This window comes from Oncorhynchus gorbuscha, linkage group LG19, assembly GCF_021184085.1.
Source record: "Oncorhynchus gorbuscha isolate QuinsamMale2020 ecotype Even-year linkage group LG19, OgorEven_v1.0, whole genome shotgun sequence".
NCBI lineage: Eukaryota > Metazoa > Chordata > Actinopteri > Salmoniformes > Salmonidae > Oncorhynchus > Oncorhynchus gorbuscha.
This window is the reverse complement of record NC_060191.1, coordinates 75,264,703-75,284,719: the sequence shown is the minus strand read 5'-3', so window position 1 is coordinate 75,284,719 and position 20,017 is coordinate 75,264,703. Positions and strand designations below refer to the sequence as shown.

Below are 20,017 nucleotides of genomic sequence, written 5' to 3'. Positions count from 1 at the left end.
CATTATCAATACATTACCGGGACATTATCGATACATTACCGATACATGATCAATACATTACTAATACATTATCAACTGTGATCAATACACTATCAATACATTATCAATACGTGATCAACCGTGATCAATATATTATCAATACATGATCAATACATGATCAACCGTGATCAATACATTATCAATACATTACAAGTATATTATCGGCCGTGATCAGTACATTATCAACCGGGATTGATACATTATCAATACATTACCGGTACATTATCGGTTCATTATAAACCGTGATCAATACATTATCAGCCGGGATCGATACATTATCAATACATTACCGGTACATTATCGATACATTATCGGCCGTGAACAATACATTATCGATACATTACCGCCCATGATCAATACATGATCGATACATTATCAACAGCGATCAATACATTACCGATACATTATCGATACATTGTTGACCGTGATCATTACATTATCAATACATTGCCAATACATTATCGATTCATTATAAACCGTGATCAATACATTGCCAAATGCATTACCAATATATTATCAATACATTATCAACTGTGATCAATACATTACCGATATATTATCAATACATTATCGATACATTATCAACCGTGATCGATACATTATCAATATATTATCAATACATTATCCATATATTATCAATACATTATCGATACAGTACAATACATTATCGATACATTATCAACTGTGATCAATACATTATCGATATATTATCAATACATTATCAATACAGTACAATACATTATCGTTACATTAGCAATATATTATCAATACATTACAATACATTAGCGATACATTACCCGATGCATTACCGATGCATTATCAACTGTGATCAATGCATTACCAATACATTATTGCCCATGATCAACACATTATGAACACATTATCAATCGTGAGCAATACATTATGAATACATTATCAATCGTGATCGATTCATTATCAATCATGATCAATACATTATGAATAAATGACAAATATATAACTATTATCCTCCTTACCACTACGTATCAATCATGATCTATGCATTAACAATACATTACCAATACATGACCATGGATCAATTTTGCTGTCTCCAAGCGGAACTATCAGACCTGTAACTTCTACAACCTGTTTCTCTGTCTCCAACCAGAACTATCTGTCTCGTAACTTCTACAACCTGCGCTTCCTGGCTCTCTTCATCGCCTTTGCCCTCAACTTCATCCTGCTCTTCTACAAGGTGAAACATAATATAGAATAATGTATAATATAATATATATAATATAGAATCATATAACATGGGGCGGCAGGTTCCCAGTGGTTAGAGTGTAGAGGAGGCAGGTAGTCTAGTGGTTAGAGTGTAGAGGAGGCAGGTAGCCTAGTGGTTAGAGTGTAGAGGAGGCAGGTAGCCTAGTGGTTAGAGTTTAGAGGCGGCAGGGTAGCCTAGTGGTTAGAGTGTAGAGGCGGCAGGGTAGCCTAGTGGTTAGAGTGTAGAGGCGGCAGGGTAGCCTAGTGGTTAGAATGTAGAGGTGGCAGGTAGCCTAGTGGTTAGAGTGTAGAGGTGGCAGGTAGCCTAGTGGTTAGAGTGTAGAGGCGGCAGGGTAACCTAGTGGTTAGAGTGTAGAGGCGGCAGGGTAACCTAGTGGTTAGAGTGTAGGGGCGGCAGGGTAGCCTAGTGGTTAGACTGTAGAGGCGGCAGGGTAGCCTAGTGGTTAGAGTGTAGAGGCGGCAGAGTAGCCTAGTGGTTAGAGTGTAGAGGCGGCAGAGTAACCTAGTGGTTAGAGTGTAGAGGTGGCAGGGTAACCTAGTGGTTAGAGTGTAGAGGCGGCAGGGTAGCCTAGTGGTTAGAGTGTAGAGGTGGCAGGTAGCCTAGTGGTTAGAGTGTAGAGGTGGCAGGTAGCCTAGTGGTTAGAGTTGTTAGAGTGTAGTGGAGGCAGGGTAGCCTAGTGGTTAGAGCGTTGGACTAGTATCCGGGTTGAAAAAATTAAAATATATTATAATGTATAGAATATATTATAATGTATAGAATAATGTAATATATAATATAATAACGTATAACATAATATAGTATAGAATATAGAATAATATAATAACGTATAATATAGAATAATATAAAATATTGTAGAATACTATAATAATGTATAATATAGTGTAGAATAATATAATATAGAATACTATAATAATGTATAATATAGTGTAGAATAATATAATATAGAATACTATAATAATGTATAATATAGTGTAGAATAATATAATATAGAATACTATAATAATGTATAATATAGTGTAGAATACTATAATAATGTATAATATAGTGTAGAATACTATAATATAATAACATATAATATAGAATAATATAGTGTAGAATACTATAATAATGTATAATATAGTGTAGAATACTATAATATAATAACATATAATATAGAATAACATAATATAGTGTAGAATAATATTATAACGTATAATATAGAATAATATAATATAGTATAGAATAATATAATAATGTAGAATATAATATAGAATACTATAATAATGTATAATATAGTGTAGCATAATATAATATAATAACATATAATATAGAATAACATAATATTGTGTAGAATAATATAATAACGTATAAAATAGAATAACATAATATTGTGTAGAATAATATAATAACGTATAAAATAGAATAATATAATATAGTGTAGAATAATATAATAACATGTACATAGAATATAGAACATTGTGATAACGTATCATAGAATAATATAATATAGAATGAATATAATATAGAGTAATAGAATATAGAATATAGAATGATACTATATAGAATAATATAATATAGAATGAATATAATATAGAGTAATAGAATATAGAATATAGAATGATACTATATAGAATAATATAATATAGAATGAATATAATATAGAGTAATAGAATATAGAATATAGAATGATACTATATAGAATAATATAATATAGAATGAAAATAATATTTATATATAATATAGAACAATAGGATAAAGAATATAGAATGATATAATATAGAATAATATAATATAGAATAATATAATATAATGTATAATAATACAATATATAATAATATAATTTAATTTATAAGAATATAATATATAATAAAATAATATATATGATATAATAATATAATATAGAATACAATAATAATGTATAATATAGTGTAGAATACTATAATATAATAACATATAATATAGAATAATATAATATAGAATGAATATAATATTTATATATAATATAGAACAATAGGATATAGAATATAGAATGATATAATATAGAATAATGTAATATAGAATAATATATTATAATGTATAATAATACAATATATAATAATATAATTTAATTTATAATAATATAATATATAATAAAATAATATATATGATTTAATAATATATTATATAATAAAACAATATATATGATATAATAATATAATATATAATAAAATCATATATATGATATAATATACAATAATATAATATAATGTATAGTAATATAATATGGAATAATATGATATAATATAGAATAATATAATTTAATTTATAATAATATAAAACTATGATAAAATAATATATATGATATTATAATATAATATATAATAAAATAATATATATGATATAATAATATAATATATCATAAAATAATATATATGATATAATATACAATAATATGATATAATGTATAGTAATATAATATGGAATAATATGATATAATAGGGAATAATAGAATATAGAATTATATAATATAGAATAATATGATATAATATAGAATAATATAATATAGAATAATATGATATAATATAGAATAATATAATGTATAATATAATGAACAATAATATAATAATATAATATAGAATAATATAATAATATAATATAGAATAATATAATATAGAATAATAGAATATAATGTATAATAATATAATATAGAATAAAAAATATATAGAATATAGAATAATAGAATATAGTGTGGAATATAGAATATATAATAATATAATATTTAATAACATGATATTATACTCACCTAATCTTCCTGTTTTACAAGGTTGGATATGATGTAGAGGAGGGGTCAGAAGACATTGAGGGCTCCGCCCTGTTTGAGGGATCCGCCGCGTTCGAGGGTTCTGGGTTGTTCGAGGGTTCCGGAGCTGTGGATGAGGGCGGTTCTGGGATTGATCCATTTGACGATGGTGGTGATGATGACGGTGGCGATGATGATGATGAGGAGGAAGGACCATTTTTTTTCTACTTGGAGGAGAGTACAGGCTACATGCAGCCCTGTTTGTCCATGCTGGCCATCATACACACTGTCATCGCTTTCCTCTGTATCATTGGATACAACTGCCTCAAGGTACAGGGTTCTACACACACACACACACACACACACACACACACACACACACACACACACACACACACACACACACACACACACACACACACACACACACACACACACACACACACACACACACACACACACACACACACACACACACACACACACACACACACACACACACACACACACACACACACACACACACACACACACACACACACACACGAACACACACGAACACACACACACACACACACACACACACACACACACACACACACACACACACACACACACACACACACACACACACACACACACACACACACACACACACACACACACACACACACACACACACACACACGGGAGAAGCAGCTACTGATTGCGTGTGTCTTCCTTCAGGTTCCTCTGGTCATCTTTAAGAGGGAAAAGGAGCTGGCTAGGAAGCTGGAGTTTGATGGTCTCTATGTCACCGAGCAACCAGAAGACGATGACATCAAGGGACAGTGGGACCGACTGGTGCTCAACACCCCGTAAGACTCTTCTAACCCCGAATCTGACTTAAATCCTAACCCTTGGATCAGTTATCTAGTCAGGTGAAAGACACTGAGTATGTTAACATGCACACTAATAAACCAATATTAAACTGATTATGGCAGTAGCCGAGTATGGCATTAGTCATGTAAACACTTTACTCTGCTTATCCTAATCGGTGTGTAAGGTCATTGTTGAAGTAAGCATACGAAAATTAAAACCGTTGGTTTTTTTCCGGAGAAATCTTTCAAATTATTAATAACATGTAAACAGGTTCAAATTATTAATAACATGTAAACAGGTTCATCAGAATTCCAGCGGTGTATTTCATCTACTCATTAGCAGTGCAAGCCTTCATCTTATGCGCAAATGAAGAGGAGTTCAGAAAAAGTACAGTACGCATCTTAGAATTAGTTTTCACGTACAAACGTGATATGTCCAAACCCAGAACCAAATACGTTTCCCAAAAATAACATGGTAAAATTTGTAATTGTATTGCTGATTTTCCTGCATTTATCAATATTCCATCACGTAGCGTGATTTTAGATGTGTCCATGTAAACAGGAAGTCATTCTTCCTGTAAAATATGTAAACATTGAAATCGAACTATTAAATGTCTCTGACTATTCACAAACATTTTATTATTGTGTGCATGTAATCGTACTCATTGTTACATCGGTTAGTGAGTTAAAGTGGAACCAGACAAGGCTGTCCTCTAATACCTCTTTTATTTGTGATTGTAAAAAAAAAAAAACACCACCCATCTCTTTTTTAGATTCAATGAGAATATAAAAAGGAATAAACAGATAGCATTGATACACCCATCTTCCAACCCTGACATTTCTCTCAAAGTATGTTTCTTTTCCACACAGGTCATTCCCTAACAACTACTGGGACAAGTTTGTGAAGACAAAGGTGCTTGCTAAGTACGGAGACATATACGGTAGGGAGAGGATCGCAGAGCTGCTTGGGATGGACCTGGCCTCTCTAGATGTCAGCGCCATGACACAAGAGAAGAAACCCGAACCAGAAAGTGGCATGTTAAGCTGGTACGTAACCCCCCCCCCCCCACACTGATCTGCAGAAAGCATGCAGTACATTATACAAATTCACTAGTAAATCATTTGCACAACAAACAAGCAATGTACAACACATACAACTGGTACAACTTGTAAGATGGCACAATCTGAAGTCAACATCGAGACAGCTTTGTGAGGTAGTTATGTGGTAGTTGTGTGTTTGCGTGTTTGGTAGTTGTGTGTGTGGTAGTTGCGTGTTTGGTAGTTGCGTGTTTGGTAGTTGCGTGTTTGGTAGTTGCGTGTTTGTGTGTTTGGTAGTTGTGTGTTTGTGTGTTTGGTAGTTGTGTGTTTGGTAGTTGTGTGTTTGTGTGTTTGGTAGTTGTGTGTTTGTGTGTTTGGTAGTTGTGTGTTTGTGTGTTTGGTAGTTGTGTGTTTGTGTGTTTGGTAGTTGTGTGTTTGTGTGTGTGGTAGTTGTGTGTTTGGTAGTTGTGTGTTTGGTAGTTGTGTGTTTGTGTGTTTGGTAGTTGTGTGTTTGGTAGTTGTGTGTTTGTGTGTTTGGTAGTTGTGTGTTTGTGTGTGTGGTAGTTGTGTGTTTGGTAGTTGTGTGTTTGGTAGTTGTGTGTTTGTGTGTTTGGTAGTTGTGTGTTTGTGTGTTTGGTAGTTGTGTGTTTGTGTGTTTGGTAGTTATGTGGTAGTTATGTGTTTTCTGGGAAGTAAACATGTTGTTTTCTCCATAGGATTATCTCCATTGATATCAAATACCAGATTTGGAAGTTCGGGGTGGTCTTCACTGACAACGTAAGTCAATACTGGACCATGCTGTAGTATTGTAACAAGTCCAGTGAATGTGGAGTTTTCTAGACATTCCTGTATCTAGTGTGGTACTTGGCCATTTCTCTCTCTGTAGTATTGTTATAGTAGTATTGCTGTAGTACTGCAGTATTGCTGTAGTAGTACTGATCCTATGATACTGATTATGGTTGTAACGGGAGGGTATATTACTGGAAACTTTTGAAGTTTAACCTCTAGTGAAACCCCATCCCGTGAACAGGACCGTTGTCATCATCTGACACTAATTAGCATAACGCAACGAACATAAATATTACTAGAAAATGTTCCTATTCATGAAAATCACAAGTGAAATATATTGAGACACAGCTTAGCCTTTTGTTAATCACCCTGTCATCTCAGATTTTCTAAATATGCTTTACAGCCAAAACTAGACAAGCATTTGTGTAAGTTTATCGATAGCCTAGTATAGCATTTTGTCCAGCTAGCAGCAGGTAACTTGGTCACGGAAATAAGAAAAGCAATCAAATTAAATAATTTACCTTTGATGAGCTTCGGATGTTTTCACTCACGAGACACTCAGTTAGATAGCAAATGTTCCTTTTTTCCAAAAATATTATTTTTGTAGGCGAAATAGCTCCGTTTGGTCTTCACGTTTGGCTAAGAAATCGCCCGGAAATTGCAGCCACTATAACGGCGAAAAATATTCCAAAGTAGCTCCATTATATCGACAGAAACATGGCAAACGTTGTTTATAATCAATCCTCAAGGTGTTTTTCAAATATCTATTCGAAAATATATCCATCGGGACAATTCGTTTTTCAGTAGGACCGATTGGAGTAATGGCTACCTCTGTATTTTACACGAGAATCTCTCTGGGAGCATCAGGTGACCACTTGCGCAATGTAGCCGCCTACGGGTATTCTTCAGCATAAATGCGTTAAAAAAATGTCACAATGCTGTAGACACCTTGGGGAATATGGAGAAAGAGTAATCTGGTTGATAGCCCATTCACTGCTCAATAGGGACGCATTGGAACGCAGAGCTTTCAAAACATGAGGCACTTTCGGATTGGATTTTTCTCAGGCTTTCGCCTGCAACATCAGTTCTGTTATACTCACAGACAAAAAAAATACAGTTTTGGAAACTTTAGAGTGTTTTCTATCCTAAGCTGTCAATTATATGCATATTCTAGCATCTTGTCCTGACAAAATATCCTGTTTACTACGGGAACGTTTTTTTTCTCCAAAAATGAAAATATTGCCCCCTAGTCACAAAAGGTTAACAGTAAACTACCAGAATTTTGGTATCTTTCAAGGATTTGATGTAATCTGTCACAATACGACATCTAGTGGCCGTTTTTGGTACTTCAGATTTGTACAGGTGTCTGTAATTAACTCTGGTCATCTGTGTGGCCTTATCAGATGTAAAATATATGAAACAATGCAATAAGATGATTTTCAAATAAAAAAAATAGATTGACAAAGCTGTAATACATGATCCTAAATTCAAACCATCCATTTAGTGAAACCATTGGTGTTTAATATCAGGGTTTATGAAATATATGTTATATGTGACCGACCGGCTTGATTTGGTCTTATGTAGCAAAATTTGAAAATTGTGTTTCTTACATTATATAAAAGTAGAGATGCAGAGCTAGACAATGGTATATCATACACTACAGTTGAGGAACAATGGGAAAGTAATTCTGCTTTGAAAGTTGATAAACTTGTGACCTCACTTTGAGAAAATGTCCCTTGAATGTTTTGGTACACCTACTGGAGAGCTCTTCTTTGTCTACACACATTCAGCATCGTTCACACCCTCTTAAGCCTTAGCCCCACCCATATCTTTAAGGGTTCACATGTGAGGCCATGTGCTAAACAGAGTGAGTACGGTAGTGTACTAAACAACCAAAGATTTCAAGACTAAAGGCTGTTTCATACTACGGGTGTGTTCGTAAATTTCATCTGGAGTGCCAGTGTGTGCTCAGAGTGTGCTCTGGACGTTCGTAAACTCAGAGAGTTGTCAGATTGTCCGTTCGTAAACTCAGCATTTTGCTCTCGGAGCGTTCAGTGCGCACACTGGATGCTGTGGCCAAGGTTGATCTGAGCGTTCTGACCTAACAACAGCAGTCAAGCACTCAAGCTAACTGGCTAACGTTAGCTATCTTGCTAGCTACTTCCAGACATAAATGAGAGAACAGCTCATTCTGACCATTTTACTTGTCCTAGCAAAGCTGGTTGGGCTGTTTTTATGTTAGAGTGTTGGTGACTGTAACTGTGCTTTTTTTGCCCGACGTTTACTGACACCATATTCAACGGGTGTTGAGCGTTTGTCAATTAATCAGTTATTCTGCGCTCTGACACACTCAGATGAGAGTGCTCTGAAATCGGAGTAGATGTTGGTTTAACCCAAAGCTACCGGAGGGTTACTATGGCTACCTGAGGGTTACTATGGCTACCTGAGGGTTACTATGGCTACCTGAGGGTTACTATGGCTACCTGAGGGTTACTATGGCTACCTGAGGGTCACAAAAAGCGAATTTACCAGCTAAGTCTTTCGACAGTTGTCACAGTGACATCATTAACAGTCTATTGAAATAGTTGCATAATTGCATAGTGGAGTCTTTTGTTTAGACATGTAGCTAGCTAAACAGTGAACCATAATCCCAACTCATGACATTACTGCATGAATCAGCAGATAGCTAACCAACCAGGTTCAATATTAGCTAGCTAACATCAGGCTATAACTATCAATGCAAACGGCTCTGAGATACAAATAATATAACTACACAGATCATACACATAACGTTAGCTAGCGAGCCAGCCGGCTAACGTTAGTTAGCTAGCTATCGGTACACTTTAACTTGAAATGAAAATTACTTTCTGACAAAATTAGAAACATGTAATATCTGAAAATGTAGCTAGCTATCTTAACTTTATACATGGATGGACATTTGACTCCTTCTGCATATTTGCAATCAAACCCCAGAATCGTCTCTATCTCCTTAGCTTTCTAATTCCACTTATTTCAAAACTCGGTCCTCTAGAAAGTGGAGAGCAACACTCATGCAGTTCTATTACGTGTTATCTTTCAAAAAAGACATGCTTAGAAAGGATTACCTACACATACTGACCAGCTCATTATACACATTATCTCTGCCGAACTCATCTCTCGTTATGTCCAGCCCACTCATTATCTCAGCCAATCAGAAGTGTGCTACATGGCAGACCGAACTCATCTCTCGTTATGTCCAGCCCACTCATTATCTCAGCCAATCAGAAGTGTGCTACATGGCAGACCGAACTCATCTCTCGTTATGTCCAGCCCACTCATTATCTCAGCCAATCAGAAGTGTGCTACATGGCAGACCGAACTGATCTCTCGTTATGTCCAGCCCACTCATTATCTCAGCCAATCAGAAGTGTGCTACATGGCAGACCGAACTGATCTCTCGTTAAGTCCAGCCCACTCATTATCTCAGCCAATCATGTGTAGTGCGAAGTTTGCTGGCTTTTCTGAGGCTAAACCAACTATGCTCGTCATTTAATAATTGTATTTATATTTACAGATGGCATAAATGTTTGTTATTAAGGCAGATTAAATTTCACATGGTAAAGTAGCGGTAGCTTTGCAACTCTAATACTGATATTGCCCCTTCTTCTAGACGTTCCTCTATCTAGTCTGGTACATGGTCATGTCTCTGCTGGGCCACTTCAACAACTTCTTCTTCGCCTGTCACTTGATGGACATCGCCGTCGGTGTCAAAGATTTGCGCACCATCCTCTCCTCCGTCACACACAACGGCAAACAGGTACCCACATGTTTAGTCTATGGAGATTGCATGGCTGTGTGCTCGATCGGGTACCCGCCCAGTCAAATGTAGTTTCTCCCATCAGAACCCAATGAGTGTGAATATATAATCTAGATCTAACTGTGGTGCCTCCTGCTCCTCCTCCTCCTGCTCCTCCCGATATCTCTCTCTCCTTCTGTAGCTGATGATGACTGTGGGTCTACTGGCTGTGTGCTCGATCGGGTACCCGCCCAGTCAAATGAACTAGATCTAACTGTAGTGCCTCCTCCTCCTCCTCCCGATATCTCTCTCTCCTTCTGTAGCTGATGATGACGGTGGGTCTACTGGCTGTGGTGGTGTATCTTTACACCGTCGTGGCATTCAACTTCTTCAGGAAGTTCTACAACATGAGCGAGGACGAGGATGAACCGGACATGAAGTGTGATGACATGATGACCGTGAGTCAAATCTCCTGTATCTTTACTGGCGATATTGCCTGAAACTATCGTACTCCAAACGTTATGGGCTCCCGAGTGGCGCAGCGTTTTTTTTAAATGTGTGAGTTACTGACTTTCAAACTCCCTCCCTCCCTCCCTCCCTCCACTGCCTTCTTTCAACCACCCTCCCTCCCTCCCTCCCTACCTCCACTGCCTTCTTTCAACCTCCCTCCCTCCCTCCCTCCCTACCTCCACTGCCTTCTTTCTACCTCCCTCCCTCCCTACCTCCCTCCCTCCCTACCTACCTCCCTCCCTCCTTCCCTCCCTCCACTGCCTTCTTTCTACCTCCCTCCCTCCCTACCTCCCTCCCTCCCTACCTACCTCCCTCCCTCCCTACCTACCTACCTACCTACCTACCTACCTACCTACCTACCTACCTACCTACCTACCTACCTACCTACCTACCTCCCTCCCTCCCTCCCTCCCTCCCTCCCCCTCCCTCCCTCCCTCCCTCCCTCCCTCCCTACCTCCCTCCCTCCCTCCCTCCCTCCCTCCCTACCTCCACTGCCTTCTTTCTACCTCCCTCCCTCCCTCCCTCCCTCCCCCTACCTCCCTCCCTCCCTCCCTCCCTCCCTCCCTCCCTCCCTGCCTTCCTCCCTCCCTCCCTCCCTCCCTCCCTACCTCCACTGCCTTCTTTCTACCTCCCCTCCCTCCCTCCCTCCCTACCTACCTCCCTCCCTCCCTCCCTCCCTCCCTCCCTCCCTCCCTCCCTCCCTCCCTACCTCCCTCCCTCCCTCCACTGCCTTCTTTCAACCTCCCTCCCTCCACCGCCTTCTCCCTCCCTCCCTCCCTCCCCCACCCACCCACCCCACCTCCCTCCCTCCCCCCACCCACCCACCCACCCCACCTCCCTCCCTCCCTACCTCCCTCCCTCCACCACCTTCTTTCCACCTCCCTCTCTCTGTCTGTCAGTGTTACCTGTTCCACATGTACGTGGGTGTGCGTGCCGGCGGGGGTATAGGAGACGAGATCGAGGACCCGGCGGGCGATGAGTACGAGCTCTACCGTGTCGTCTTCGACATCACCTTCTTCTTCTTCGTAATCGTCATCCTGCTGGCTATCATCCAGGGTATTCATCCATTTCCACTTCTCCGTCTCCAAATATAAATAAAGTGTTGCGTAATTCTGGAAAAACCTTTTCCCCCGTTGGAGGATTCTCGGGAATAAGGAAGGAGTAAGCAGAGAAGGATTCTTCCAACTGGGAATCCTCTAACGGGAATGATTTAAAAATGTGTAACTTTGGGAAAGTATCCTATTCCGATACCACCAGCGGACTACATCATGTTTGATTGCACTGTTCTGGACCTATGTGTTTTATGGTCTGGTGTGTGTGTGTGTGTGTGTGTGTGTGTGTGTGTGTGTGTGTGTGTGTGTGTGTGTGTGTGTGTGTGTGTGTGTGTGTGTGTGTGTGTGTGTGTGTGTGTGTTGCAGGTCTGATCATTGATGCATTTGGCGAGCTGAGAGACCAACAAGAGCAGGTCAGAGAGAACATGGAGGTAAGATCACATGGCTGGTACGATCAGATGTTAGAATAGATGGCTGGTACGAGCAGATGTTAGAATAGATGGCTGTGTGATCAGATGTGTGTTGCAGGTCTGATCATTGATGCATTTGGCTGGTAGCTGAGAGACCAATCAGATGTTAGCATGGCTGGTACGATCAGATGTTAGAAAGATGGAGGTATCAGATGTTAGACATGGCTGGTACGATCAGATGTTAGAATAGATGGCTGGTACGATCAGATGTTAGATCACATGGCTGGTACGATCAGATGTTAGAATAGATGGCTGGTACGATCAGATGTTAGATCACATGGCTGGTACGATCAGATGTTAGATCACATGGCTGGTACGATCAGATGTTAGAATAGATGGCTGGTACTATCAGATGTTAGAACAGATGGCTGGTACGATCAGATGTTAGATCACATGGCTGGTACGATTAGATGTTAGAACAGATGGCTGGTACTATCAGATGTTAGAACAGATGGCTGGTACTATCAGATGTTAGAATAGTGGCTGGTACGATCAGATGTTAGAATAGATGGCTGGTACGATCAGATGTTAGAACAGATGGCTGGTACGATCAGATGTTAGAATAGATGGCTGGTACGATCAGATGTTAGAATAGATGGCTGGTACGATCAGATGTTAGAACAGATGGCTGGTACTATCAGATGTTAGAATAGATGGCTGGTACTATCAGATGTTAGAACAGATGGCTGGTACTATCAGATGTTAGAATAGGTGGCTGGTACGATCAGATGTTAGAATAGATGGCTGGTACGATCAGATGTTAGAACAGATGGCTGGTACGATCAGATGTTAGAATAGATGGCTGGTACTATCAGATGTTAGAATAGATGGCTGGTACTATCAGATGTTAGAACAGATGGCTGGTACGATCAGATGTTAGGACAGATGGCTGGTACGATCAGATGTTAGAATAGATGGCTGGTACGATCAGCTGTAGGGACAGATGGCTGGACAGTGTGCTAGTACTGTAGGAGATTGGACTAATGGTTGTCAGCATGAGGGGAAAACATTGAACTATTTTATTCATAATTTCTTTATTAAACCGATTCCTCCTCCTACAGACGCAGTGCTTCATCTGTGGTATCGGTAGCGACTACTTTGATACAACTCCTCATGGCTTCGAAACGCACACCTTGGAAGAGCATAACTTAGCCAACTATATGTAAGTTACAGTACCTATGTGTGAAGAAGAGCCGACTCATTCAGACTCGTGTCACATTCTGACACCCGCCTCCTCTCCTCTCCTCTCCTCTCCTCTCCTCTCCTCTCCTCTCCTCTCCTCTCCTCTCCTCTCCTCTCCTCTCCTCTCCTCTCCTCTCCTCTCTTCTCTCCTCTCCTCTCCTCTCCTCTCCTCTCTTCTCTCTCTCTCTCTCTCTTCTCTTCTCCTCTCCTCTCTCTCCTCTCCTCTCTCCTCTCCTCTCCTCCTCTCTCCTCTCCTCTCCTCTCCTCTCCTCTCCTCTCCTCTCCTCTCCTCTCTTCTCTTCTCTTCTCTTCTCTTCTCTTCTCTTCTCTTCTCTTCTCTTCTCTTCTCTTCTCTCTCTTCTCTTCTCTCCTCTCCTCTCCTCTCCTCTCCCTGCAGGTTCTTCCTGATGTACCTAATCAATAAAGATGAAACGGAGCACACAGGACAGGTCTGTCTGTCTGTCTGTCTGTCTGTCTGTCTGTCTGTCTGTCTGTCTGTCTGTCTGTCTGTCTGTCTGTCTGTCTGTCTGTCTGTCTGTCTGTCTGTCTGTCTGTCTGTCTGTCTGTCTGTCTGTCTGTCTGTCTGTCTGTCTGTCTGTCTGTCTGTCTGTAAACACTTCCTGTCTCCATTTATCATCTTTCTTTTTTCCCTCCCTCCCTCCCTCCCCCTCCCTCCCTCCCTCCCTCCCTCCCTCCCTCCCTCCCTCCCTCCCTCCCTCCCTCCCTCCCTCCCTCCCTCCCTCCCTCCCTCCCTCCCTCCCTCCCTCGCTCCCTGTCCTCCTCTCTCTCCCTCCCTCCCTCCCTCCCTCCCTCCCTCCCTCCCTCCCTCCCTCCCCTCCCTCCCTCCCTCCCTCCCTCCCTCCCTCCCTCCCTCCCCCTCCCTCCCTCCCTCCCTCCCTCCCTCCCCTCCCTCCCTCCCTCCCTCCCTCCCTCTCCCTCCCTCCCTCCCTCCCTCCCTCCCTCCCTCCCTCGCTCCCTGTCCTCCTCTCTCTCCCTCCCTCCCCCCCCCCCCCCCCCCCCTCCCTCACTCCCTCCCTCCCTCACTCACTCACTCACTCACTCACTCACTCACTCACTCACTCACTCACTCCTTCTCTCACTCACTCCCTCACTCCTTCTCTCACTCTTTCTCTCTCTCCCTCCCTCCCTGTCCTCCTCTCCCTCACTCCCTCACTCCCTCTCTCTCTTTCTCTCTCTCCCTACAACAGGAGTCGTATGTGTGGAAGATGTATCAAGAGAGATGCTGGGACTTCTTCCCTGCTGGAGACTGTTTCAGGAAGACGTATGAGGATCAGCTGGCCTAGTGGGATAAATCCTGTCTATCTGGGTGGGAGAGAGAGAGGGAGAGAGAGAGGGAGAGAGAGAGAATGAGAAAGTTAAGGAAATATAGAAGGTATTAGAAGGTATTAGGGAATAGATGTGGGTTTGAAGGGTTGTTTCTGTGTCATATTTCTCTGTGATCTCCTGTCTTGACACGCCTGCAGCAATATTCTGATAGACTGAATAAGATGAGGAGATGAAGAGTCCCAAGGGCTTTTAACCCTGTAAATACACTTCATGGCCTTTTTCTGTGTGAAATATAGATATGCTGTCTTGACTGAATTCAAACACACACACCCACACACACACATACACACACACAGCGCTGCCTCTCTGTCAGTGTGTGTTTCTGTAGAGCTGAATACAGCATAGTGCCTAACTCTCATGGTAAACAAACGTGCTTTAATGTCTTAAGTAGTGCTCTTTTCCTTCAATATTATTATAATCGCTCTTGTTTGAGATTGTATAAATGTCCTCGTGTAAGAATGTCTTGATTTTTGTGTATGCCTTTAAATGAGCTATTTCTGTAATTTGTTGGTGTATTTCTCCCACTGCTTGATTAATGATCAGTGAGGGTGAGAGCATTTCATAGCAGTGCCTCTTCTGTCCACTAGGGAGCAGTCACACACCCCAGGTCTCTCCTCACTCTCTTTTTTCCTCTCTCTAGAGATTATATAACTGATGTTGATCTGGACATTAGCAGTCACTCTGGAGTAAACAGGTCAGAGGCAGGTTGTCTGATCCTTACAGGACAATATGATGACTTTAGACAAACCCTGTTTTTGCACTCTGAAGTCTTACGATGTGTCCCTTCCTGTCTGTGACCTGTGTGATCTGATGTAGAGATCCTAGTGGCTGATACAGACCACACAGTGTTCTTATTGGTTATCACAGACCACACAGTGTTCTTATTGGCTATCACAGACCACACAGTGTTCTTATTGGTTATCACAGACCACACAGTGTTCTTATTGGTTATCACAGACCACACAGTGTTCCTATTGTCTATCACAGACCACACAGTGTTCTTATTGGTTATCACAGACCACACAGTGTTCCTATTGGCTACCACAGACCACTACTAAAGACATCTCTGCTAGACATCTCTCCTAAAGACATCTCTGCTAGACATCTCTCCTAAAGACAACTCTCCTAGACATCTCTCCTAAAGACATCTCTGCTAGACATCTCTACTAAAGACATCTCTCCTAAAGACATCTCTCCTAAAGACAACTCTCCTAAAGACATCTCTCCTAAAGACATCTCTCCTACAGACATCTCTCCTAGACATCTCTCCTAGAGACAACTCTCCTAAAGACATCTCTCCTAAAGACATCTCTCCTAGACATCTCTCCTAAAGACATCTCTCCTAGACATCTCTCCTAGACATCTCTCCCAAAGACATCTCTCCTAGAGACATCTCTCCTAGACATCTCTCCTAGACATCTCTCCGAGAGACATCTCTCCTAAAGACATCTCTCCTAAAGACATCTCTCCTAGAGACATCTCTCCTAAAGACATCTCTCCTAAAGACATCTCTCCTAGACATCTCTCCTAAAGACATCTCTCCTAGACATCTCTCCTAGACATCTCTCCTAGACATCTCTCCTAAAGACATCTCTCCTAGAGACATCTCTCCTAAAGACATCTCTCCTAAAGACATCTCTCCTAAAGACATCTCTCCTAAAGACATCTCTCCTAGACATCTCTCCTAGAGACATCTCTCCTAGACATCTCTCCTAGACATCTCTACTAGAGACATCTCTCCTAAAGACATCTCTCCTAGACATCTCTCCTAGACATCTCTACTAGAGACATCTCTCCTAAAGACAACTCTCCTTGACATCTCGACTAGAGACAACTCTCCTAAAGACATCTCTCCTAGAGACATCTCTCCTAAAGACAACTCTCCTAGACATCTCTACTAAAGACATCTCTCCTAGACAACTCTCCTAGACAACTCTACTAGAGACATCTCTCCTAGACAACTCTCCTAGACATCTCTACTAGAGACATCTCTCCTAAAGACATCTCTCCTAACAACAACTCTCCTAGAGACATCTCTCCTAAAGACATCTCTCCTAGACATCTCTACTAAAGACATCTCTCCTAAAGACATCTCTCCTAAAGACATCTCTCCTAGACAACTCTCCTAAAGACATCTCTCCTAAAGACATCTCTCCTAAAGACATCCCTCCTAGACATCTCTCCTAAAGACATCTCTCCTAAAGACATCTCTCCTAAAGACATCTCTCCTAAAGACATCTCTCCTAAAGACATCTCTCCTAAAAACATCTCTCCTAGAGACATCTCTCCTAAAGACATCTCTCCTAGAGACATCTCTCCTAAAGACATCTCTCCTAGACATCTCTCCTAAAGACATCTCTCCTAAAGACATCTCTCCTAAAGACATCTCTCCTAAAGACATCTCTCCTAAAGACATCTCTCCTAAAGACATCTCTCCTAAAGACATCTCTCCTAAAAACATCTCTCCTAGACATCTCTCCTAAAGACATCTCTCCTAGAGACATCTCTCCTAAAGACATCTCTCCTAGAGACATCTCTCCTAAAGACATCTCTCCTAGAGATCGCTCCTAAAGACATCTCTCCTAAAGACATCTCTCCTAAAGACATCTCTTCTAGAGACATCTCTCCTAGACATCTCTCCTAAAGACATCTCTCCTAAAGACATCTCTTCTAGACAACTCTCCTAAAGACAGGTCTTATAGCCCGTCGTATTGACGCTGGGCTAACGCGTGTTCTATACCATCTTAATGCACACAGGTAACAGGGCTAATTCAATGAAAGGTCATTATTCTATTTATTCATGTTTACTCTATTTGTTGGCCGTAGTGCGATAAGGACAGCGCTACTCAGAAGGGCCGGACTAACAAATGACACGTTAACATCAAATAAATAACATAAATGTATTGTTTTATTTAAGGTCTTCTCCGCTACTTTGTTCACGGTGAATAATATGACTGCTACCTGTTATGATGAAGGTTTAAAACGGAGACGAACACTGTAGCCAGTGTACAGTCAGAAGATAACTGAAAAGAGATTAACACTGTAGCCAGTTTACAGTCAGAAGATAACTGAACAGAGATTAACACTGTAGCCAGTTTACAGTCAGAAGATAACTGAACAGAGATTAACACTGTAGCCAGTTTACAGTCAGAAGATAACTGAACAGAGATTAACACTGTAGCCAGTTTACAGTCAGAAGATAACTGAACAGAGATTAACACTGTAGCCAGTTTACAGTCAGAAGATAACTGAACAGAGACGAACACTGAGAGTGTTGACCTGTTGACTATAAGAGTGTTGACCTGTTGACTATAAGAGTGTTGACCTGTTGACTCCTGTTGACTATAAGAGTGTTGACCTGTTGACTATTATAATGTTGACTCGTTGACTATTGAAATGTTGACCTGTTGACTATTGAAATGTTGACCTGTTGATCTGTTGACTATTAGAATGTTGACTCGTTGACTATTAGGGTTGACCTGTTGACTATTAGAATGTTGACCTGTTGACTATTAGAATGTTGACCTGTTGACTATTAGAATGTTGACTCGTTGACTATTATAATGTTGACCTGTTGACTATTAGAATGTTGACTCGTTGACTATTAGGGTTGACCTGTTGACTATTAGAATGTTGACCTGTTGACCTTTGGAATGTTGACCTGTTGACTATTAGAATTTTGACCTTTTGACCATTGGAATGTTGACCTGTTGACTATTGGAATGTTGACCTGTTGACCATTGGAATGTTGACCTGTTGATCTGTTGACTATTGGAATGTTGACTTGTTGACGATTAGAATGTTGACCTGTTGACTATTAGAATGTTGACCTGTTGACCATTGGAATGTTGACCTGTTGACCATTGGAATGTTGACCTGTTGACTATTGGAATGTTGACCTGTTGACTATTAGAATGTTGACCTGTTGACCATTGGAATGTTGACCTGTTGACCATTGGAATGTTGACCTGTTGACTATTAGAATGTTGACCTGTTGACTATTAGAATGTTGACCTGTTGACCATTGGAATGTTGACCAGTTGACCATTGGAATGTTGACCTGTTGACTATTGGAATGTTGACCTGTTGACTATTAGAATGTTGACCTGTTGACCATTGTAATGTTGACCTGTTGACCATTGGAATGTTGACCTGTTGACTATTATAATGTTGACTTGTTGACCATTGGAATGTTGACCTGTTGACTATTAGAATGTTGACTTGTTGACTATTAGAATGTTGACCTGTTGACCATTGGAATGTTGACCTGTTGATCTGTTGACTATTAGAATGTTGACTTGTTGACCATTGGAATGTTGACCTGTTGACTATTAGAATGTTGTTGCCTGACTGAATCCTGTGTTTCAATACAAGATTAATAAATCAAACAGATTATTTTAAGATGAATTGGCAAATCCTTCCTCGTTTTGTGCGTGTGTGTGTGTGTGTTGTGTGAGTTCTCAAATCAAATAAAATCAAATCAAAATCAAATTTTATTTGTCACATACACATGGTTATCAGATGTTAATGCGAGTGTAGCGAAATGCTTGTGCTTCTAGTTCCGACAATGCAGTAATAACCAACAAGTAATCTAACTAACAATTCCAAAACTACTGTCTTATACACAGTGTAAGGGGATAAAGAATATGTACATAAAGATATATGAATGAGTGATGGTACAGAGCAGCATACAGTAGATGGTATCGAGTACAGTATATACATATGAGATGAGTATGTAAACAAAGTGGCATAGTTAAAGTGGCTAGTGATGCATGTATTACATAAGAATGCAGTCGATGATATAGAGTACAGTATATACGTATGCATATGAGATTAATAATGTAGGGTAAGTAACATTATATAAGGTAGCATTGTTTAAAGTGGCTAGTGATATATTTGTGTGTGTATCAGGGGTGTGTTCTCTTTAAGAAGGGAGACCTATGTTTAGGTTATA

General features: G+C 40.2%; 1 protein-coding gene across 1 annotated transcript in view; it reads left to right on the top strand.

Moving 5' to 3' along the window:
* Positions 1–19,470, top strand: part of ryr1b (ryanodine receptor 1b (skeletal)) — a 229,908-nt gene extending 210,438 nt beyond the window's left edge. Inside the window, exons 94-105 of the mRNA XM_046316567.1 lie at positions 1,166–1,252; positions 4,065–4,370; positions 4,767–4,897; positions 5,771–5,947; positions 6,655–6,715; positions 10,377–10,523; positions 10,826–10,960; positions 11,912–12,068; positions 12,431–12,495; positions 13,596–13,696; positions 14,114–14,165; positions 14,925–19,470. Of these exons, the coding sequence (XP_046172523.1) occupies positions 1,166–1,252; positions 4,065–4,370; positions 4,767–4,897; positions 5,771–5,947; positions 6,655–6,715; positions 10,377–10,523; positions 10,826–10,960; positions 11,912–12,068; positions 12,431–12,495; positions 13,596–13,696; positions 14,114–14,165; positions 14,925–15,020 (1,515 nt within the window). The 3' untranslated portion in view covers positions 15,021–19,470. The remainder of the gene's footprint in view (positions 1–1,165; positions 1,253–4,064; positions 4,371–4,766; positions 4,898–5,770; positions 5,948–6,654; positions 6,716–10,376; positions 10,524–10,825; positions 10,961–11,911; positions 12,069–12,430; positions 12,496–13,595; positions 13,697–14,113; positions 14,166–14,924) is intronic.
* Positions 19,471–20,017: the final 547 nt, after the last annotated feature.